This window comes from Phalacrocorax aristotelis, chromosome 14, assembly GCF_949628215.1.
Source record: "Phalacrocorax aristotelis chromosome 14, bGulAri2.1, whole genome shotgun sequence".
NCBI classification, from domain to species: Eukaryota; Metazoa; Chordata; class Aves; order Suliformes; family Phalacrocoracidae; genus Phalacrocorax; species Phalacrocorax aristotelis.
In genome coordinates, this window is record NC_134289.1 from 7,445,941 (window position 1) to 7,469,751 (window position 23,811).

General features: G+C 46.5%; 1 protein-coding gene across 5 annotated transcripts in view; it reads right to left on the reverse strand.

Annotated features, from left to right (window-relative positions):
* ARID5B (AT-rich interaction domain 5B) overlaps positions 1–23,811 on the reverse strand; it is a 121,284-nt gene extending 97,473 nt beyond the window's left edge. The window contains exons 1-3 of one of the 5 annotated variants that reach the window (XM_075109822.1): positions 23,664–23,811; positions 23,145–23,405; positions 9,976–10,201 (exon numbers count right to left, since the gene is read on the reverse strand). In XM_075109822.1, the coding sequence (XP_074965923.1) occupies positions 9,976–10,201; positions 23,145–23,405; positions 23,664–23,684 (508 nt within the window). In that variant the 5' untranslated portion in view covers positions 23,685–23,811. Of the gene's footprint in view, positions 1–9,975; positions 10,202–23,144; positions 23,587–23,663 lie in introns of those variants that run through there. The other 4 variants (XM_075109824.1, XM_075109825.1, XM_075109820.1 and 1 more) reach the window with 4 other exon arrangements.

Genomic DNA, 23,811 nt, shown 5'->3' on the forward strand with positions numbered 1-23,811 from the left:
ACTCATGACACACATGCATAACTCCCCTTGGCACTAATGGGAATGACTAACGTGTTGTGAGAGGAGAATTGCCCCCTAAAACTGCAGGAGTGTGAACAAGGTTGTAAATATATCTCAAGGTTCTGGTAACATTAGAAACCAGCCTAGCGTCTTTCTCATGGTTTATTATGATATCACCAAATCCCCTCTATGTATTTATAGCCTTGTAATTCACAATTATTCTGGGTCCATAAATGTTTTTGGCATCTGAATGTAGAACTGATACTATTATTTCACATATTATGGTACTGTCCGTGAATGCTAAATTCATTCCAGCAGAGACTCCTGGAGTTCATTCATCAGATATTTTATGCTACTGTTCTTTTAATGATTCATTTATCCTTAGTAATATTTGTATTCTGAAGTGTGGCGTCTCCAGCCGACAGCACAATGCTCTGCTGAATTATCTTTTTCTTTCACAGCATAACAAAGTAGAGCACAGTCAAATTGAAGATGGCCTTTAGTACACTGTCAGAACAATACTGCTTACCAAGCATATCCAGACACATTTCTCAAACCACATGTAATGCTCTGGCTGCCAACATGCTCATAAAGTCATTAACTGGCTTCTTAAAATGAGGGTGTGATACATATATTTAAACGTTTAGGAAAATCAAATGTGTGCTCTTCTAGAAGCTTATTTTGAATTTCAGCTTCTACATATATCAATTATGCAGCAGCGCGCAGATGTAAAAATTCACCTTGATTTTTCACAAGCTGCTAAAATATACTCCTGCTAAAATAATACACATTACCTATCACTAACAAAAGCTTCTTTATGGTGTTAACTATTTGTCCTTCGCAATGTAACAGAGCAAGACAGACCCAAGCTAAAGGTTTACAGTGCTGAGGATTCATTTTTACAAGCAAATTATTATTAGCAGTAAAATTAAGGAGGAACTTATTTTACATGGTACAGATTTTACTAAATGAAGTAAATAAAGGTTATGCCACAATGCTCTCCAATACAAAACCTACCCAGTAAGTCACAATTCATGCTGTTAGGTTTTTAAAATATACACTTTCTCTATCACCCACTCCCACAAACTGCACTCCAATTTATACATGTACTAGGTTTAACCCTTCCAAGCATCTTCATCTATCAATGGTCTCATCATGCCAGGATCACCAAGCCACCAACGACAAGCATGAACCAAATTTACCAAAAGAGATGAAACAGTCAGAATATTGATACCAAGAGCCTTAAAACTCAGTTTAACAAGGGCAAGGCTGCCAGAACCAGCGCCTTCTCCTGTATACCCACACAGCCCCTCTTGGTGCTCACAAAGGCGACACACAGCGCTGTTTGTCCCTGGCTGCCCACATTGGGAAGGCAGGTTTGCTACTGCCCACTCAGCTGCTGGAGCCAAGCCTCTTCCCACACTCCTGTCCAACCCACAGAATCACAGGTTGGAAGTAATCTCAGGGATCATCTAATTCCTTTTCTTCCTAGCCAGCCTATCTCCCACCTTTGCTTGCCTGCTCAAGCAAAGCTCCACTTCAGCAAGCTGAGGGCCCATCACCTCCTGTTGCTGAGGTCCCCATAAATGCTAACATGGCCATTCGCTGGCATTACAGCCCCACACAGCTTGGGCGTAGCCTGGCTTTGGCTCCTGTGTGCCTCTGCCCTAGCAAATGATTTTGTGAAAAGAGGAGATGGGGGAGAAAAAGCAAGCCTCCTCCTTCAGTTTCAGATGCACAAAGGATGCTTTCTCTGACAAGCTCCCATGGCAAGAGACGGGTCATCTATAAGAACATTAATATCATACCTCAGAGAGCAAGCACTAGCCTTTCTGCAACACAGCAGTCACAACTGGACTAAGATATTTAGGAGGACAATGACAAGCCAGGCACGTTGCAGTGCGCCTATAAACAAAAGGCAAGTCATCTTTTTGGGCACGGGAGTAATGTAGAGCAACTCAGAAGAGCAATTTGGAAGGGAGGTGGTGAATAAGTTGGGTCTGGCTTTTCTCCTCCTCCCTCAGAAGGGAAGTGACACCCAGATCTGGCCATGGTGTCAGCAGCACCCACAGAAGAGCCTGAGCGTCTCAGCACGGCAGGACAGGTCACAAGCCAGAATGATTCATGAGCTGGTACGAAGACAGCTTCGACTTGATTAACGGAGCCCTCAAAGGTGACCGCAGGACTCCAAGTCCTGGGCTCCAGCAGCACAGAAAAGCAGCCAGCCAGGAAAAAGAGGATGTCCTCGAGGCCCACCCAACTATACCATGATATATAGGTGCTTGGTTTATAGACCTTGGTACTCAGACAGTTTTTGGCTGGCTGCGTGGAAAAGAAACAATGCAGGAAAAAGGCATCAGTGATCTACGAGGGACCAAGAGCTCTAACCAGCAACCATGGCACGCAGAGGAGACCGCTGATCACCTCCCTCCACGGCGCTGGGCAGGGGAAGCGCAGGGACACAAAACAATAGACGTCCCAAACTGGGTCCCCTGGGACCCAGAAACAATATGGGCAGGGACGGAAACTAGAGGGAAGGCTGGGGAGGAAAACAGCACCCTCTAAACCCAAAAGTTAAAAAATAAAAATAAAAAAATAAAAAAAAAGGCAGGCATTGAGATGAAGTCAGATTCAGAACACAGCAGCGCTGCACCAGGAGGCACACGTTTCCAGTTACTGGAACAAAACCTCATGGTCAGTAAGAATTAAATGCAAGATCCAACAGTGACTAGAAGGGAAAAAATCCTGGAGAGCAGACACATGTGGGTTATTACACAGCCTGGCAAGGTCAATCTCAGTGCTAAAAACGGACAAAAATAAAAAAAGCTGTCAAACATTTTTAAAGGGACACTGTCCCACACTGGCTGCTTTGACACCATCTATGAATGGTCCTTATTTTTTATCTACTTATTTTGTAATTTTGTAGCCTACTCTGTTCCAACCAGAGGCTGCAACAAAACTCTTATTGATGGTACAAACTGCTGCAACTTTGCCTTTAGGAGAACATGGAGCAGTTCCCTCCAGCTTCACAAGGCAGTAAAATTTAACTCTTCCTCCTCTCTTGTTTTGCAGCCATGATTCCTTCTCTGATGTTTCTGAATAGACCAGAACGGCAACTGCAAATGGCTTTACACCAACGACAAAGTGCCCTGTCATACCAATACGTAATTGAAAACGCTGACACAGTGACAACTGCTATCAGCACAATTCTGATAATCATGTTAGCTTGCTCCTGCTGCAGGAACCGGAGGGGGTGGGGAAGAGGCACTGTGACTTAGGGGCTACCTCGAGAGAAGTTATGTGGGATTTTGTTTACATTTCTTGGCAGATCTTCCGCATTTCAAAGAACAAAATACCCACCTCCTCAATTCCCAGGGGCAACGCTACCATCCCCTTTTATAAGAGCTCAAAGGCGGGTCAAAGTTTGAGAAGAAATCCAAATTTTATCTCTTTGATAAGGCACTCTTGAAGTCTGAGATGTGTGGTGTTAAAACTCCTTTCAAGAGCCACAAATAGATGAAGCTCAACACAACCCAACAGTGAATGAAAGGCTTCTAATAGCCCATACTGCATATTAAAATGTTTTTGTCACCCCCATACGCTTCCTCTGTAATGAAGCAGGCTGTCCCCAGAGAAAGGATGAAATTAACAGCACTTAAATCATCCCAGCGTTGCTCAGGCAAACACGTGGCCTCAGGAAGGACCAGGTGGCTACAGACAACCTCCCAAGGACCCTGCTTACCTCCTCCCAGGGATGCTGGGGAAGGTGCACAGGAGAGCAGCAGTGGCTCAAGAGAGAGGGACAAGTGACAAAGTGCTACTGGAGATGGGGTCACCTCCAGAAGAAAATGTTATTATCACAGGATTATTGGGGGTATACCACACCTAATTTAAAAGGCATTTAAAAGGCAGCCAACAACTGAAGCCAGCAAGCCAACAAGTATTAGTTATCTTAAGCCAACAGGATGACAGATAAAAATAAACATTTATCTTGCCCTCTTCATGCAAGACCAGAGAAAACTGTCTGTCTGCTAAGGACCTCAGGTTATCTCCGATCCCAAACATGTTAACACTAAAGGTAAGGGGTAATTAAACTGAAAGACCACCTACAACCCAAGAACGCCTTCCTGCTCGATGGCCTCTCTGAACAGCAACTCCAACAGTGCTGCTCCGCAGTCTGCCGGTGCTCTCGTTCAGCTGCAGCAGTGCCGCATGTGCTAGGAGCTGCACAAACACAGAAGAAAACGCCAGGCCACAGTCCTTTTCCCCAAGGGAGCCGTCCTGCATTCAGGCTCCATGGAGCACAACAGACAAGTCACGTAATAGCCTCATCTATGGCAAAAGAGCTGTATCAATTGGGCTGGTTAAAATGAGTTAGAGAGGTCACACTGACCCACAAGACAAAAAACAACATACGGTGCACAAGGGCAGAAAGGGGAAAATGGGATAATGGGACACTTAGAGGAGCTTTATCAAGATCAAAATGGCATTCAGCTAGAGCAATGGGGACAGGAAGGCACAAGGAAGAGGGAAAGAGTGCAGACAAACAGGGAAGGAGGGGTGGGGAAGAGAGTTAGAGGCATGACTTAGGCACAAAATATCCAAAGTAGCTGTACTCTGAATAGCTAACAATTAGTTGGTCAGAAAATTATTGCATCAAGTTAAGCCAGGCAAGCCTGAACTCAGCAGCACGCGACAAACAATGAAAAAGGAGAGTCGGCATCAGTTCAGAAGTCACCACAAGTGTCAAGCACGCTACAGCTGCAGATTATCAGTTTTGATAATATTATAGCTTGACTACATTACAACTTGATAACCTTCATCTGGAGAAGTCACGCCCGTTGCAAGGCCACTGGGATGTGAAATCAGAAGGGCTGTGCCACAGCCCCGCGCCCGCTGGGGCCAGGCGCCACGGATGCCTGGACACTGAGGGGTCAGCACCTTCCTGCAAGATAGCTCATCCTGCTCTGCTTTTCCTTCCAAACTCATGGTAATCTGCTGCAGATTGGCCAGTTTATACAGAGCACAAGATCTGATGAGGATCTCCTGGATGAAGCTATGCAAATTATGGGACTGGTAAAGAAGAGAAGGAAATGGGAGGGTGAGCCAGTCCTGCGGCATCCAGCCCCTGCCCGGCAAGCTCCGCTGCAGGGTTCAAAAGAGTGAAGTAGGAAACAGCTGCTGGAAAACCACCTATGGACTGGAAAAGCATGACTGCTAAAATATAAACCTCAGCTAGAAGTAGTACTTGATTTTCCTGGATTTCACCGAGAACAAAGATCCAGATTCTACACTCCCAAATGCATGACTGGGGGGAATGAAAGGCAGGGCAGGACTGACTGATAAATTTTCTTCGGGTTCCCCCTCACTGAACCCAAACAAACAAGCAATAACTGCAGCAACACCCCCTTCAGTGGGCACCAGAACTTGCTCATCCCCATTACTAATGCTGCCAGTGCGGGAACGGGAGTGCTCACCCACACAGCAACCTCAACCGTCCATTTTGGCATGATAAAGACTCCTAAAGGATGGATAAAAAGAGAGGCAATGACAGTTTGGGGACCAAACCCAGAGCTCTGTCATGAGAGACTCGTGAGCCAGAGGGATGCGGATTGCCCGGCTGGGGCAGCAGCAGCTCCCACCTCCCTGGCCCGGCACGGGCACAGGGACCATTTGTTCCCCAGCTAAACCCAGGCAGCGCCGCAGCCCAGCCTAACCCAAACCAGCAGTGCCGACGAGCACTAAATTCAGTAATTTTCCCCTCAGCCTCTTCTCTCAATTTCAGCTCTGACTCCTCTATCTTTTATTTCTTTTTCTAAAGACACATTTAGAGATGAAACCATTCATAACTGCCTATCCACAGACAGTTTGTGGCAGCATAATTGACAATGAGTCTGCTGCAAAAATGAAAATGCTGTTTTAATAACCTTGGCCTAAAATACATTCTGTTGTATGCCTCAAAGGGTTTCAATAAAAAGTCAACCTGTAGAGACATATTTTCTTGGCTTAAACAACAATCCAAAGCATATAAATGTAGTCCAACTATAATGACATATTTATAGGCCAATAAAGCTTACACTGCAGCTTTCATACTTCACTTAAAGGAAGTCTGTAAGAAGCAGTGTTATATAAAATAATTTGAATTTTTTTTTCAAACTATAGCCCAAGGAATACAAATATGCAACTTTGCCATATTTAACCAATAGTGTTTACATTGCTTAGTTGCTAAAAATTTTGTAAAATGAAGTAATTCCTCATTTGGTGACTTCCCACTTGTTTACCAAATATGGGTACACAAGTCCATTTGTTACAAAGAAAAATCCCCTAAATAATTCTAAAGACAAAAATAAATAACTAGCGGCCTTAGTAGTGAATGATTTAATCAGACCAATTCTTCTGGAAAAACAGGTTCTCATGTTCATAATGAATAATGCATTCCTGAGCAACTCTATTTTTATATGCTGCATTGTTGTTATTCTTTATTTTTCTCAACATTTAAAAGAAATATTCAGAAAGCTATAAATAGTCTTAAGACATAAACTGCTAGCATTCAATATTGACATATTTGTAGAAAGGGACAGAATGTATAACATAAATACCTCAACAGGCAGAAAGACATAATTCTTAAAAATAATTTTTCAGGCTGAAATCTTGAAGCTCACACAAAAAAATGCCATTGCTAGATCTTTTATTTAATACAGTCCTAAGGAGAAGTTCTGCATAATTCACTAGTGATAAAAACAATGGCATTTTACAGAAAAAAAAAACAGTTTCTGCAGAAAAGAAAGGCAAAGAGAAAATGAAAAAGGAGAAAACATAGACAAGAGGAAAAAAGAAGAGAAAAAAGATATGAGAAAAAGAAAATAAATGAGACAGAACTACCAAATTTGAATTAGGGTCTACTTTCGAATATTGGTGGATGGTTTCTCTGGGTTGTGGATTACCCAGGTGTCACCTTAGTTTTGGCTACGCGAGTGCCACAGAGAGTATGGTACAGGGTATACGCTGCTCACGCAATGCCCCATTTTGCCTGGTTATTGTTTAAAGCTGCCCTGCTCCCAGCAGCAACGTGTTTAATTAAGTATGTTTGTGCAGTGCCACTTCTGTGGTTCTGTATCAGCCATGCTTTCATTTCATCCCGGTTATTTCACCCTTCACCACTCCTGGATAGTCTGTGAAAACTGATTTTGTTTCTTCTGTAATGTTTGGGTTTTTTTTTTTTTTGAGCTCCTTGGTAGGGATACAGTTTCCTATTACCTTCTACAGCTCAGTTCAAAAACATCTAGTAGGAAAAATTTCAGAATCTACTCACTTTTAAGGGATTTTTCTGCAATGGAAACATGCCGTTTCATAGGAAAAAAGTGGTCCAGGAGATCACCTTGTTTGTCTAGGCCTTTTCAACACCTGGTTCAGCAACTTCCTCATCTACAGCCAGGGTTAAACCTGGGCATCGCTACAGACTCATGCATGGCCTGCCAGACTAGCACAAGAAGGGATTTGCTCCCTTCAGACCCAAGTTCTGTACTAAGCGGCCTGCCCTGTCATAGCCACCCCGCTCTGCCCCGTGGGGAAGCCCTCCATGAAACATCCCCATGGGTGCAGCACTGAGTACACGATTAGGAGGGGAACTGCAGTGGTTGGAAACTGTGGACGTGCCGGAGATCACCTCTCTATTTGGGCTCACTAGCCTTGCTAATAGAGCTGTGCTGATGCCCTCACCTGAGGAACCTTTACACAACAGTGCACCACGCTCCCTTGCATTTACAACCCTATTTTAAGAGAAAAACTACCCTATTCCATTGTGCTGGAGATGTACTGCAGAAGTTGTTGCTAATAAATCTTTGATCACTGTGGCTAAGCATTGCTCTGTTGGCAAGGTGCGGAGTATTGGAAAAGGTCTGTGGGCACGCGTTGTAACCGGCTCTAAACCTGCCATTTTGACAGCAGAGAAGCTACAACACTGGCAGCTCAAACCTCTACGTCTTGGACACTGCACATTATGCTACTGCCTTTGCCTACAGCTAGGGAGACGGTAATTCCCAGAGCACAACACCAACCTCGACCAACCACTCAGAATGAGATAAGTACATCTTCTTCACCTGGTGGGTGTTAAACCTCCATCCCATAGTTAAGCCAAACACCAGAGCTCATGGGTTGCCTACAGGATGCAACCAAACAGGGCTGCTCGCTTCACAAGCGACGAAGATCACCATTTTTCTGAGTTTTTCTCAGGTCAGTTGTCTGTATCAACGTGCCTGATCAGCTATAGGTCTTCCTGAACCTTTGGTTACACTTCCTTCAACCAGTCATGATGAAGGCGGCAATCATAATCTAACTTCAGTACAAATACCCTTTTCTACTGAAAAAAAGAGACCCAACTATAAAGCCAGAGCCACCAACCGAAAATGAGCATCAGAATGTGGGTTATCAAAATTATACCATATAGTTTGCATTCCATAAGCGTTTTCAGTATAACCCCTACTTTCAAAGGCTTAACATACAACTATAAGCTTTAGGCTTAAAGATAATTTTCTTTGACTCCTAGGGTAGATAATAGCAATTTTATAACTTACCTCAAGGGTTTTTTTTTGTTTGATAAAAACAAAAACAAGAAAACATTAACACACAAAAGTTCTGTCTGAAAAACATTAAGATTCTTCTGACACAACAAACAAATGCAAATAAATGTAGTGCGTAAAGAAGATGCCAGGGCAATACCAGAGAAAATTACTGCATGTAATTATGAACCAGAAGAAACCACACAGAAAAGCAAAAAAAAAAGAGAAAGAATTGCATGAGTTATTTTCTTCCTGGAGATGTAATGAAAAATAAGATCAACTTCCAACTGTATTTTAATCTTCCAACCTACGTATCTAATGGTGAAATGCAAGATTGACAAAGTCACTTCACTATTTGACAAGATCAGAAAAACGAGATACAGAAGATAATTCCTCCAAAACAGATCTTCTGCTTACTGTAACTTGGCTTCGATGCCAACACAGTCGTGCCATTATAAAACCAAACTTGGCTCATATGTATCAGCCTTAGCTTTTAATTTCTTACCTTTTCATGCATTATGGCCTAAATCTGATGCTCTTCAAACTTGGAACATTTGTTAAAATCTTGGTACAACGCAGAAATGTCCCTGGGATGCACTTCAAAGTGCCATCTCTGATAGCTATTATGTACCCAAGGTCCTAATACCACAGACAGACATGTTTACCAACAGGCGACCCAACTCCCTTGGACCTTGGGCACCCACCATGGATTTTAGAGCTGTGAGAGCGTACCAAAGCTGCCCCAGAGCTGCAAGCCTGTCTGTGACTACCTGAAGTAGCAGAGCTTACCGCTTCCCTCCCTAAGAAGAGAGGCCTATCTGGAGAGAACAGCAGGGTGCTCGCAGGGGGCCTACACTGTATAGTAACATAAAGCTCAAAGGGAAGTGCTACAGAAGGCTAAGGAAGAGACACCTCCCTACTGAACGAGACACAAAGCTGACCACAGACAGGACAAGCACTAGAAGCAGGTGACAATCCTGCGCTTCCAGAAGATGGGGCATGAGAAGTGCAAGGCCTTTGCCCTCCCGTGCCTGCCTGAGGAGGCCTCAGGAAGATGTGTGAAGCTCCTCTCCCCACCATGCACAGCTCTGACCCGATCCCTCGGCCTGCAGAGCCCCAGGGAAAGCCCTTGACAATTACTTGTGCACACATCTTCAGGGTTGAGCCTTAGCGCTCAGGGACACGTCTATGGAGCAGACAGGTATCACAGAGTTACCCCACGCTAATCTTGAAGGAGCCTGTGATGAGCTCACCACCACCACCACCCACCCGCTCGGGTACCTCATCGCCGCACCTCCGCCCGAAGCACAGACATACCTTGGGAATCAGCGACGGCTTGGCAGGATCAGGCTCATCTGCCTTCAAAAGACGCTCACCCACAAGCCCCTCCCCACAGGAGAAAGTAAGGGATACTCACCAAGGTCAGCCTTTTCCTTCAGGATGTCTTTGAAGTTCAAGCCGCTGTTCAGTGTGGATTGCCTGTATCTCGTCAAGGCCTCTTTCTGCCCATTTTTCCCCACATCCATCGGTTTGACCGGCTCAGCCCGGAAACCGCACTTCCACTTGGAGAAATCGGACTGTGCCCATTTTGCCAAGTCCTCAAGCTTCACAGTAACTTTCTCTGAAACAGCAATAACTTCATCCTGCAAGAAATGGTCAAATGAGACACGTCACGCGGGGTCCCACGATGACTGATAAACCCATTCCACCACCCCCCATAGGCTACTGGAAAACCTATCTTGCTGTTGGCAGATCAATCTTTCCATAATACAGAATATCTAGTACTTAATTTATTCCTCCTGCCACCTAAGTGGAAATATTAGTTGTTTACCTGAAACAAATACACATGACAATTTCTAGGACCAGGGCAATGATCCTAAAAGGCATTTGAAATGCAGGTTGCCAAATCAGTCTGTATAAACCCAAACCCCTGAGGGAAAGTTTGTTTTTTAGGTGCAATTAGCTGCAAATGTAAAAATTCATGGCTGGATGACTAATGGTTATAGCTAGTCCTGAAATAAATGGACTAAGTAAATCTCAGATTCTTGGAACTCTGACTCACCAGAAAATTCCTGTGTTTATGGTACATTTTCCCTTGGCTTATACACAAATATTGAATTTAACTTTTGTCCTAAAAATTAAATAAAGCTGTGATGTAATCCCAAAAGAAATACTACATAAATGTTATGTGCTTCCCACCAAAAGAAACTTGCACATTCTCATGTTTCTTAAAACCTTTTTCAAGATCAGAACTGTAATTTTTTTCCCTTCTTAAACATACATTCTAAGAAAAGCACTTAAACTTAGTTTAGCCTCCAGAACATATACTCGAATTAAACAGCTCTAATTGCTGAATTTTATCCTTCCAGGAAACCATCAACTCCTCTCAGTCATGATGAATAAGCAGAATGTTTTATAGCTGACTCCAGTGAGCAAGGGCTCAAGAAAGCCTCAAAAAAATAAACAAACAAACATACATGCATATCCAGCAAGATATACTCCAGATTTTTTAGTTAAAAACAGCAGAAATAATTTATGTTGTAATGAGAGCTGGCTGCACACCACACCTTGCACACCACACATTTCTAGCACTAAATAATGTTACAGGTTCTTGAAATAAATAAGCCAGAATCCAATTTTTCTCACAAATAAACACAAGTATTTGCAAAGGGTAGAGAAATTCTTTGAGTTATTAAACAAAGAGAAAAGCACGATTGATTCTCTGTTTTTTTTTTCCCCACTGCACACATTCCTCAGGAAATAAAATACTGCTCAATAGGGAAAAAAAAAAGCTTTCTTGTGATAAGTTACACACAATACAAACCTGAAGTATCTCTAGTAAAAAAGCAGATCTGATATTCCACTCTCCCTTATATAATACAAAATCGTTTTATAAGCAGGCACCTTCATTACATTTAGCGCAATAACAAATATTTGGTCAGAAACGAACGGCATGCTTATATGCTAAGCAAGCTTGTAATGAAATCTTTTCCTTTATCATTGCACAGCATAAGAGCTTCCACCAAACAACAAACAGTAACAGTGATGTTTTAAATCTCTGTTTATGACAAACATCAATACTTTGTAAACAAGCGTTGGGTACTACAAAGTACAATTTCAATGGATGGTTTCACCCAATTTCATTACACCATCCACTTGAAATAAAAAAGCTGTAGCTGCTATGCATTTTATAGCTATTACATGGTGATTATTAAATGTCAGGATGGAAAAAAAAATACATGTATATAAATATCAGCCTGCCTGCAGACAGTCTCAGGAATTTCTGGATGAAGTCCTCTTTTAGGATGTTGAACCAGCTACTACACAATTTCTAATGTTCAACACTAGCAACAGTTTAAAAAAACCTGACTTGAAGATCAGACATGTTTTTGGTCAAAATATTATTTTCCAAATAGCTCTCATGATCAAATGATTATGATTTCAATTACTAGTTTCTTCATATCCTTTCCAAGAACTGGTATGACTAATTTTGGCTGGCATACAAAGTAAGCTGAGCAGACAATTTATTAACCAAAAGAAAAGTACAATCACTATTACATCATCAATGAATAAACTTGTTTTCGAGAATACAACCTTCGCACATACGCACATGATGTGTACACAGGGAAAAAAAAAAGGGAATTAAAAAAACCCAACCTACTGTAAGAAGGCTGAAGTGATGCTGGTGCACTCACCAGCTCTGCCTAGGCTGCCACGGAGGGGGAATCAGAGAGGCAGGAGCAAGGGAAGAGGTAGCTTTCAGGGGGCAGGGGAGAGCACACCCCAGCCATATGCTTTCTGCAGCAGCAGCACGTCCATGGCCATAAAAATACGTGGTGTTTGGCATCCCCACACTGATGTGAGGGGCCAGGTAAAGACCCTGCATAAAGACCATCGCGTGCTTGCCTCAGCCCTTCACAAAATGGCACTGGGACTCTAAAGCCTCCGTGGTGCAAAGGGGCACCCGGAATGGCACCCCAGAGCAGCTGAACACAAAAGTGGAATGCATGAATATAAAATATAGAAGAAATTCAGGCTGTCACTGCGCCACGACAGAGGTTGTGGGCCAAAACCCCCCACACGCAGGCGGTTCTAGTTCAAGGGCGGCTTTTGGGGCCGCCTCATCACCCCTGCGGCAGCCATGTCCCTAAAGGCACTAGGCTGGCCCCCAAATCGCTTGGGATCACCTGAGGAGGGCATCTGACTGCAGGATAAGTCCCTTGGGAGGGAGGCCAGGCAGCGCCACCTCTCCAGCACCTGGGAGCGCCCAGCCATCCTCCACACCAGCACCAGCCTCCTGTCCTCCCCTCGTACTGCCAGCAATCACCACGGCTGCACCAGGGAAACACTGCTGAATTCACTTGTAGCCAAAATACAGAAAAAATACCCTATATATATCAGGGCCTGCCTTGGGTCACCCTACCCTACACACAGTGGGACTGGGTAGACCTGCTCTCTCTCACCACTCATTTTTTGAGGTCTTGCTCATTTCTGGCCCAATTCAGAGACAACCGGCCATGTCCTCCACAACTCCCCACACATCACAGCAGTTCATGGGTTGGACCGCAGTCCTCCAAACACCACTGCCAATGCCTATCCCACAAGCAAGGGACTGCATCTCTGGAAATGTTTTCAACCCGGCGCCTCATCATACGAACACTGTCAGGCAGCAAAACATGGCGGGTAGCTTCAGCCCCTTCTTTTTGAGGAGCCCGAGCCACGGGCAGCGTCCAGAGAGGCTGTCTTCCCCACATCTTGGCAGTTTGCTAACACAAGAGGTCATCTGCCCCGGCGCCACCCAAGCAGAGGTCACCCAACTATTTAATCAGCTCTGGGATTTTGATGCGCCTTGCCAAGCTTTCACACATCCTTAAGCAACCTTTCCAAGTGCTCAGACCCAAACTATAAGTCATGAGGGTTTTTTATTATATTTTTGGAGCAGCAGGTGACAAAAGAGTCCCTGTCCTTTTTTGTTAAGCAAAAACACCTCGCAGCCCTGTGTCCCAACAGAAGTTACTGCAGGACCAGCAGGGCTCTGCCAGCTGCAGGAGCCTCCGTAACCATTCGGTATCAACTGCTGCGCACCTACTGCCGCAGCCCTTCTAGAGAAACCCTTTCAATGAGATGACAAAGGAATACAGATGTTGAATAAATAAAAACCACGTACACGGTGACACATGACTAACAAACCTTTAGAAGATTAAAGAAATCTGCTGTATAACCTTCATGTCATTCATAATTACGTCTCTGTGTAAACATAAAAAACCCCCCACATCGCATACAGTGCATATATATCTCTCTACACAAAAATCAACTCATTGTGTATTAGCTATGCTCTGAAGTGATATGTTTATGAGGTCTCCATTGCATGGTTAAGTCTTTATTTGCAGTTTTTCCCAGCTACAGCAAGATGAGCTTTGCAGGAAGAAACAGCCAACGCCAATTTCAGCTCTGCTCAGGAATGAGATTTATCCTGGATGTGCCTTTTTGGATGCTGACTGACCAATGGCAACGCTTTTCCCAGCCACAAAGTTGTCTAAATCTCAAAATAAGTACTGACTATAAAAAGAGGCACTTTTTCTTCTGTTTCTATAAAAGCGGGTATCTAGTCAGCCTATAATTTTAGCACATCTTACAAGACTCCTGAGCAAAGGACGATACTTCCACCTATCAAGTGGTAAATGGGGAGATAGTTAAGAAAGACGGTGATACAAACCCTTCTCATCCCTCTCTTGTTTTTTAAGAGCTTATCAGATTTGCATTTTCAGAGAAATCATCCAGGGAGAAGGGGACAGTATCTTCTTGAGAGCCGTTATGCTTAAATATTATGTCACTGTTGTCTAAGCAACCATCACAGCCTCCCGAAAGCACAGAATGCTATATTGCCTGACTCAGCAGATGGTTGAAATACTTACGTTCAGGGAAAGAGGTCAGGTAGTCAGAATAGTTTAAAGCAGATAATTATTTTTTAGAAGAAATATTAACTCTTACAAGGCAGGGAGTCACAGGGTAGCACCGGGAGGTCGTACATCTTGATTGCACACCCGCGTACGGTACGTCGCAACTCCTCACTCATTGCCAATAACTAGGAAAGATTTATATTTTAGAGACACCAAGGCAGCCCTAAAAGAATTACGGTGACCGAGATATCTCAAAATTTTGACGTGCTGAGACTGTTTTCACGCCAGTGCTTCCAGAGGTCATTTAAGGAATTCTGGAGGGCACGAGCAAGTTGAACACCTGCTTGGCTGTCTCCTAACATCAAATACGCGGCCTAGAGAGAAACTGGAGACGTACTGTAAAACCTTTTGCTGATAATTACAGAAGACACTGCATGTCATTTATCTGATCAGTATGATTTGCATCAGAAAACATTTTCAAGCCTTTTTACTGAAACCTTTAGCATGGTAGATAGCTGGGGATGCATATTTTACAACCCAGTACATTGCCGATGAAAATACATTCATCCACAGGAGCAAAAAATACAGTGCAACTCTTACGGACTGCATTCATTGAGGATAACAGAAATGCATATTTCATTCAGGCAGAAAGACTTCTCTTATTCTGGGCTTTTTTTACATCCCATGTATTTTTTAGGTTTTTTTGTGATTTAGGTGAAAAGGACCTTCCTGTACCTTGCACAACAACGCTGTTCTCACCTCGGGAATCCGGTTCCCTGCTCTAGATCCCCTTGAGGAGATGAAGGTCACATTGCAGAGCTGGAGAAAGGAAGGAGGGGGCTTATTTCCAGTGAACCCCCTCCTTCCTTTCTAATTAACCCCTCTCTCATAGCAATGCATTTACCTGGGTGTTTGGGGAAAGTATCGTCACCCTTGCTTGACAGCATAGACAAGCCAAAAAGCCCTGTTAGCAGCGAGTCCATAGTCCAGAGCTGCTCTTCGCCATACAGATGCTACCAGGACTCTGGGACAGTGGTGGAAACCAGGTCATGCCAATTCAGTCCTAACCCACTTGCCGAAAGTCACTCAGGAACCTAAACCCAGGTCTCCAGAGTCATCTCCTACAAGCAGCACTTCACCCAAGCTTTCCTCCAGCGACCTTATTCAGCCCTAAAGAGGTAGAGAATGTTTGTTCAGGGCTGCTTTGCTCTCAGAGACTTTCTCCAGAGAAAAAAAGAAGGTCCCATCTCCCTGCCACCCACTGTGGACTGGGGACATACATGGGGGTTTTTAAGACTGCAGGATCACAGACTCTAAAAATCTGTGGCTGCATCATAGAAAAGGTCTGGCTCTGGAAGTGCCCTGTTCAGCCTCCCTACAAGGCACACGAAGGACTCTCCCACCATCCACTCCCTTATTACATGTTGCTCTTCCAGTACAACCTTTCTAAGCAGGCTGGGGCACAGCTCTGCCAGGCAGGAATATCTGCTCCTGTTCTGTAGCTGGGAACACTGAGTTACAAGGAAGCCTCATAAGAGGCTCCAGCACCGGGCACAGGCAAGGGCAGCTTTCTTTTCCCCTTTCCTGCCCCGAGTGCCTCATCTGGTGCCACCTCCTTGTGCATCTGCCAGCCCAGGGCAGACGGAGGCATCCCGAAGGATGCGTAGAGCAGGACTGACCACTGGGGTCTGGGCCTCCAATGCTCCCCGGAGATGCCAGCGTGCAGGGACCTACAGAGACCACCACTCTCCACCCATGAACCTACGGGGAAAGCCTTGAGAACGGCAACATCCACAGCCCAGGAATTTACCTGGCACAGGAGAAATTTGAAGAGGCCAAGGCAGAACATCTCATCTGTTAATCCTTTGCTAATTACTTTAAAGGACTATAATGATCTCATTAAATTCAGGTGACAGGTATTTCCCCAGCCTACCACACTACTTCTCCAGCCTAAGCACAGCTGCACATAGCTGTCTGAAACTCAAGCCAAGGGAGAACGCTATGTCCCAATGTGTGCATCCCATATGCCGGGGTCCAAAACCCAAAAGACGACACTGAGATAAAGGACACAGGTGAAGCATGGGAAATCCTACGGTATTTGCTTTCCCCTGTATTAGCAAGCAGCTTTTTTGGCATGGCTCAGTACTTCCAAAGCGAGACACACAAAATGTCCTGGGGCAGGGCAGCACCATGTTTTTCTAAGTCACTTTGTGGGATGCTGGTACGCCTGGGCCAGAAGTGGGGTGGAGATGGAGCGCACAGAGGGATGGCTGTGAGCAGGCAGACTAGACATTTCTGCTGCAAGCCTCCTCCTTCATTTCTGGGGTGGGTTTTTCTCCCTCCTCCCACTCCCAAGCAGCGGTTCAAATTGAATTTATATCTGTCACTGCAGATAGAAGTTCTGACCAAAGAGAAAATAGGCTTCAGTCAAAATGTTTTCCCGTCAGATAGCTCACAGATCTCAAAGAGTTGTTTTAGTTTAGGCAAGTTGACAAGCAATTCATTCCTAATTTTGCCTACTACGGCTACAGTACGAAAAGCTTTCCTCGTAGATTACATAATTATATTTTTCTTAACAAGGAGTACATTGCATTAGCAGGTTTAAATTATGCAAGCTTATTCTTTTGTCTTTTGTTATATTGTGTTCTATTGTGCTGGTAAAACAATATGTGCTTTAATTAGCAAATATCTGTAAATAATTTACTTGCTTTTCATACAGCAGAACAATGGAGCCAATTTTCACATACATCCACTGAGCATGTCTAGGGGGTTTCTTGCCAGAACCTTCCATTGTTCAGTATCTGTATCAATCTGCCCATCATTAGCAGCTAACGTTCAACAACCCAGGAAGAAATTAAAGTTTTGGCCCCCAGGAGCAGCTCCAAGCCCCCCAAACCTGAGGCTACGCTTTGCAAAGAAAGTTTAAAATATCCAGAAAATGAAAACAAACTCTTTTATTATCTATAACCCTGGCACCTTCGCACAGAAACATGGACGCCTGCCAAGCATTAAGATCGTTGGATTAATGCCATAAAATGCCGATGTTCATCTGACCTTCTGACTGCATTTTAGCTACAAAATAAAAAGCTCAACTTGATACGACACTATGAATCACGCGAGTGTCTAGTCTCTGCAGGGTTAATGCTGGGTGTGAACCCACAGCACACACGCACAAACACACACACACACAAAGAAAAAAGCTCTTAAATCACAAGTGGGTGACTGTTTGGAGACTTAAGGCATTGTTATTTTGAATGCGAATGAAAGGGCCAGAACAAGCATTGCAAGAATATTTCAATTATGTATTTCCCAGAACTACATCTCTGAGCAACTAATGCAAATATTGCTCCCATAGCAGTAGAACTTCTTCCTGAATAAAAGCATATAAGAGCTTGAATCAGAACATACTTTCTGTATCATTCGCATATTGTTTGAATATTATTAAAAATGCAAAATCTACGTATGCGTTACTCTCCCGAGCAATACAGTAATTATGATTAAGGGACAAGCAGCACAAAAAGAGCCAATTTATCTTACTTGTGCTTAGGAATACTATTGTGTAACTAAGCAACTAAAGACAAAATATAGTCTAATTAATTCACTCCTATGCTTATTTAAAAGACACAATTAGAACATTTTTATTTTCCAGCCTGCACAGTATCTCAACATGCTTGAGGGTGTACCATGTGAGGCCTATTATTCTCCAAAGACAAGAGTTTAATGTTTAGTGCCACTGATCAGACTGGGAACAGCAACTCTGGAAAGCAGTGGGTGTATTTTACAGTCTGAATGCACTGGGAAGCAGAGGGAAAGGGAGGGGGGGAAGCTGCCTTAAGTGACCAGATATGCCAGATTGCTGGCTAATGGTTAGCAACATGTGGCTTCTCTGAGTAACATCATTGCCCTCTCCTTCCTTTGCCAGCATATGCTACTGGTGGCGAGAGAGATAAAAATATACAGAGTGGATGTGCAATTACCAAAACCATGATATTTTATGACAAATGCCATTTCTCTAACACTGCTATTACAGTGCGCCTGATTTCCAGAGCTGAATTAATTTGAGCAAGTGTACATTGGAGATTGATGCTATTAGCATGATTTTTAAAGCACCCTTTAATAATCATAATCTGCATGTTTGAAACGTGTTGTCATTACCAGTGTTGACAGATACGAGCATGAGGCACACACCGTGGAGACTAAACCGGGGCCGTTCTCATTTCAAAGAAGAGCGTACAGATTCCTACACCTCTCAAAAATATCTATTTCTCTGCAAAGGTAGTAGTGCATTTTTCAAGGGGGGTGGCAACAAGCCACTAGCAGCATAAGAACCCACACTCCGTCCAGCCTCTGCTACCTTTAAACCCTGGGGAAAGACCGCCACGCACAGAGAGCCCCTCAGAAACGCATCAGGCTTTCGAGGGATGCTGTGAGCACCTGTCCCAAAATGAAGAGGAGAACAAACCCATTGCCTCCCTTAACTTTCTGGAAGAATCTCTTCTGCAATTACAAATGACATATATTTATGGAGTGACTTTTTTTTTTTTTTCTTTCTCCTAATTAGTCTGAAAATGCAAAATACTGCTAGGGAAATAATTACAGGAAACTAGCTCTCTCCTCTCCTCTGTATGAGCAACGCTTACTCATGTAAATTACTTGCATGAGTAAGGATTATTTGCAAGGCGAAAAGCATTGCATCAGATCCCCAGTTTGGGAGAAGAGATTAAATCAACACGAGTTCGTAGTAAACTTAGCTCCCGATGAATGAACCAAAGGCAGATCCCCACCGACAGTCCAGCCTCAGCAGAAGCAGCATTCATGACGACGCAGGGCAACGCAGGGAATGTCATACCATGCAAAATAAATTAGTTGCTCGTTTGGGGTTTTTTTAGGAATTGTACACATCACATCAAATACCATCCCTGGATTTAATGAGCACCGGCTTTGATATATATTTTTAAGTCCAGTCTAATTAATGCCAACACCTTTAAAAACATGAAAATACAAGTCACTAACAAGCATTTTGCTCTAGAACTGCTTCTGCAAAGGTCAGCTGTTCCATAGCCCCGCGCTACCCCCTGGAGCAGAGAGGAGTAAATGAGCCAGAGGAGGATTCAGCCAGGACCCCGTGGGCTGCAGGGCTCAGGGGCTGAGCCCGCCTCAGATCCCCTGAGCACCACAGGTCCAGGGCACTGCACAAGGAGACTGGGCAGGGACTATCTGCTTTCCACACGCACCCTGTGAAACTGTTTCAAGCAGGACAGCGTGCTCTTACAGCTGCTCCCTCCGGACCTTCGCAGCCCCCCGAGCATCCTCCTCCGAGCCCTGTGCAAGGCGCCTGCCATCACAGAGGTCTTCCCTTCCCAGGCGGGAGGTAGCACAGGGGACCACCCTGCCCCAGGAGCCGCCGGGGCAAGGTGGTGATTCCCTCTGGCAGAACAGACGCTTTCCCCATTTAGATGGTGGTCCTCCCAGGACTAGGGGACAGCCACTTTTTTCCCTGCTTGAGGGAAGGGGGAGCAGGCTGCTCCCACCCTCCGACCAGCACTGCACCTACTGCAGCTTTGGGGCTCAACTGCGAGGTCAGAGACAGCACACCTGGGCCCCTGTGCTTTAAAAGCAGCAACAAAGTTTTCAGTGGAGCAAAACTCTTCCAGCTCACCTAACGGCATCCCCAAGAGCACCGTCGCTCTCACAAAAACATCTCCGCTGCTCCTGCGCAGCAAGGCCACTGGTCTGAACCCAATGACGGAGCTGGTCCCAGCCTCTGCACGCATGTTGCTCCAGGATGCCATCAGCATCAGGGCCAGGAACACTTGTACCTGCACTACTGGCCCCATCCCATGTTTGCCATCCACTGAGACTCCCCGGGAAGCGATCTCTGGCTGGCTTCTGGGGCCGAAGGAGAGCTTCTCCGCCACGCCTATGGGGATGCTCAGCCTTAGGTGGAGGGAGGGGTCCCTCAGCGGAAGCGCACCTGGACTTGAACCCTTTGCTGGGTCTGGGCCCCAGCGTATGGAAACATCCGGTTTTAGCAGCAGTCAGGGATATATTTAAGTCTGGATGATGAATTCAACTAGCTATAAAAAGACTTCTATTTGCACTTATCGCTGATTAGCTCAAACATTTGGCAATCAGATAAAATACGCCATCAGAAATTTCTGAGTAACAGAAGCATTACATACCTCCTCGCTTCTCCTCCCTCCTTGCAGCCACTAGCTGACTATTGTCATAGTGTCAATGCTGCTATTACAGAAAACAGGCAGCGAGCTGCTTGTATTAATCATGTTGCTAGCGCAGGTAGCTGCTAGCGACTATGCCTAAATCTCCAGTGGGCTCGATCGCAAGCCTGCAATTCAACCACTCGCTCCCCTCATCAACAATTTTACTGACAGCGAGCGCCCCTGTCGCCCTTTGCCTTGGACACTGCAGATCTGTGATACGTGTTGGAGCACTGGTTACTTCATCCTCGCTCCCTCAACGTGAGACAAGGTGTTTTACCCCCTCAGCAGCCCGACGCTGTGAATAAGATCTACCCTGATGGCTCTAACCCGCCTCCGAGTTGAGAGCTGCATCTCCTCCCGCAGGAGCCCAGCCCGGAGTTAGGAAGCCTTTTGACCCGAGGCAGCCCTGCCACCGCTTTGGGGACAGATATGGATGTCATTTACGTAAGGAACCACAACCGCGGGGTGGTTAGGTGACACAGCCGCCCTGCGCGCCCATGGAGCCGGCTACCCGCAGCCAGCGCTTCGCGAAGTGCCAGCCAGCACCCAGCCTTTTGTCTCTCGGCTGCCTCCACGTCCCTAAGCAGAATTCGGATCGTTCCAAACTATTAAAAATCGATAATAAAAAAATCATTCCAATGTCTATAAACAAGTTAATGGAGTAAGTGAAAACAAAGTACATTTCTTAATGGGAGTGTTATGTTGCCCTCTCTAGGCCCTGGCTCTCAGTGCCGGTTTCTGTAGGCTCCCTGCCAGAGAAGTATCACTCAGAGCTGTTGCTGTTGCTGCTGCTGCTGCTGCTGCTACTCTGCTAATGAATGACTAACTTAGGCCAGAGGGGAAATGACATCACCGGGGTGTAAAGCACAACTGCATTAGGAAACTTTTTACCTGCTTTACATTTGTCATAATTATTCTGCACAGTACGACCGGCATTTGCATAATTTCAAGGCGTGCCATTATCTTAATTGAAAATTGTTTTCATATGGTTGAATAATGCAGAATGACATCAGTTAAAGCCCCAATGAAATGCACAAGCATAATCACACAGCTAATTACTAGCGGTGTTTGCATGTAAAAATAAATAAAATTGTGCATATTATTAGGAGGGTACATGCAGCTGAGAACTCTCGTACCGGAGCAGTGTTTTACTCGTAATGGTAGGATTAATTTTCTCTGATCTTCCTACCACAGTAACATGAGCTGATCATTAAGGCGTATTAAAATGATTTGTGTCCCTTTCCCCACCCACCCCCCCTTCCAAATATCTTTCATTTTACACACACGCGCACACACGAGACACACACAGGCACAGTTTTAAATAGTCACCACGGGCAATTTCAGAGCATCCATTGCTCACTGTCATCTCCCCGATTCTTAGGAAAAGGTTCCCTTATCTCAGCGGCACGCACAGAAAATTAAAGTGAAGAGGTGGCGGCGAGCGCAGGGGGCTCCGAAACGCGTTCCGACTGCGCACACATGTGTACGGGCACACGGCACGTCGGCACCTATAGCCACGCGTGCCTCCGATCGCAGCCCCTGCGGACACGCACCCCTTCGCGTACCTGCACCCCCCGCGGCGCCTCCAGCAGAAGTTCCCCCAAAACACCTCGCCCCCCCCGCCTGGTTTCCAGCCCCTCTCAGGGACCCTCCCCATCCCCGCAGCCCTTTCTGGGTACCCCATCCTTCCCTCTCTCCAAAGGGGAGCCAAAGCACTTAATTTAAAAAAGCAGATAACAGGAGGGAGCGGGGATGGGGCGCGGGCCGGGGGGGACCGCGGCCCGGGGCGGGGGGCGCAACCTGCGCGGCCCCATCCCGGGCGGGCGCGGAGCTGCGCGGGCGCCGGTTGCCGGCGTGCGGCGTCTTTGCGGCGGCCGCACGGCGGCTCCGAAATACGCCCAGGCATATCTGCAAGTTATTTGAATGTATTATTCCCGTACCTGTCATTTATCACTTTATTCAACACGTCCCTGCCAGCTCAATAGCTTTTGATCTCCCTCAGCCTCCATTTCGTAATTTCCGCCCTCTTAAACATATCGAATACTAAAAAAAAGCCCCGAACAATATCGAAATCCACCCCAACGGGGTTTGGGGTTTTTTTTCCCCCTCTTTTGTGTGTGTTTTGGGGGTTGGTTTTTTTTTTTTTTCTCTTGTTGCTAACGAAGCCAGAGGGGCAGGGCGAGCCCCGCACACACTCCGCTGCCCGCCGGGCCGGGGGCACCCCGCACCCCGACTCCCCCCCCCCCCCCCCCCCCCGCACAAGTTCCCGGGGCAGCGCACACCGGAGCGCCCCGACGGCGCGGCCCCTCCGCGCTGCCCCGCCACACACGGCGGGGAGGGGGACGCGGGTGGGGGGAAGCGGAGGTGGAGGTGGGGAGGGCGGGGGGGTAGCTGAGCCCGGGCATGCAGGTGGGGACCGGGGGAGGGGGGGTCTGGACGGGGGGGGCCGGCGCTGCGTTTACCACCTCGCCATGGTCACTGGTCCTGCCCTGGGGGGTGTCCTCGGGGAGAAAATAAAGTTTGGCGCTGGAGAGAAGTTGCCGGCTGGTGCGCTCCTCCCAGAGCAGCTGCAGCTCCGCGATGCAGGCGGGCTCCTCCGCTCGGCACCGCACGAAGAAGAAGTCGCCGAGGGAGAGGACCCGCGCCCGGCCGCCGCCGCGGCGTTGGAAGCGAAACGCCCTGTAGAAGACGTAGGGGCCGTGCGAACCGCACGGGGCGCCGACCCACTGCGGGGAACAACAACACGGCAGCGGCATCAGCGCCCGGCTCGGCTCGGCTCCGCGCCGCGCCGCGCAGCGCCGCGCAGGAGGAGGGCGGAGGGAGGGAGGGAGGGAGGGAGGGGACGGGGAGGGGAGGGCGGGCGGAGGGGAGGGGGCGCGCAGCGTGCGCGGAGGCTCCGCGGAGCTCCGCGGCGGCGGGGGCGGGGCGCGCGGGCGCGCGGGGCGGCGCGCGGGGGCGCGGGGCGGCGCGGGGCGGCGCGGTACCTGCAGTGCGCTGCGCTCCATCGCGGCTCCGGCGTGATTGAACTCAACATTCTCCCAAACTTGTTGGCGTGAATGGAACCCGGCAGGTCCTGGCAGGGCAAAGCCGGCCCCGCCGCCCGCCGCACCCCTCCGCCGGTGTCCCCTCGCC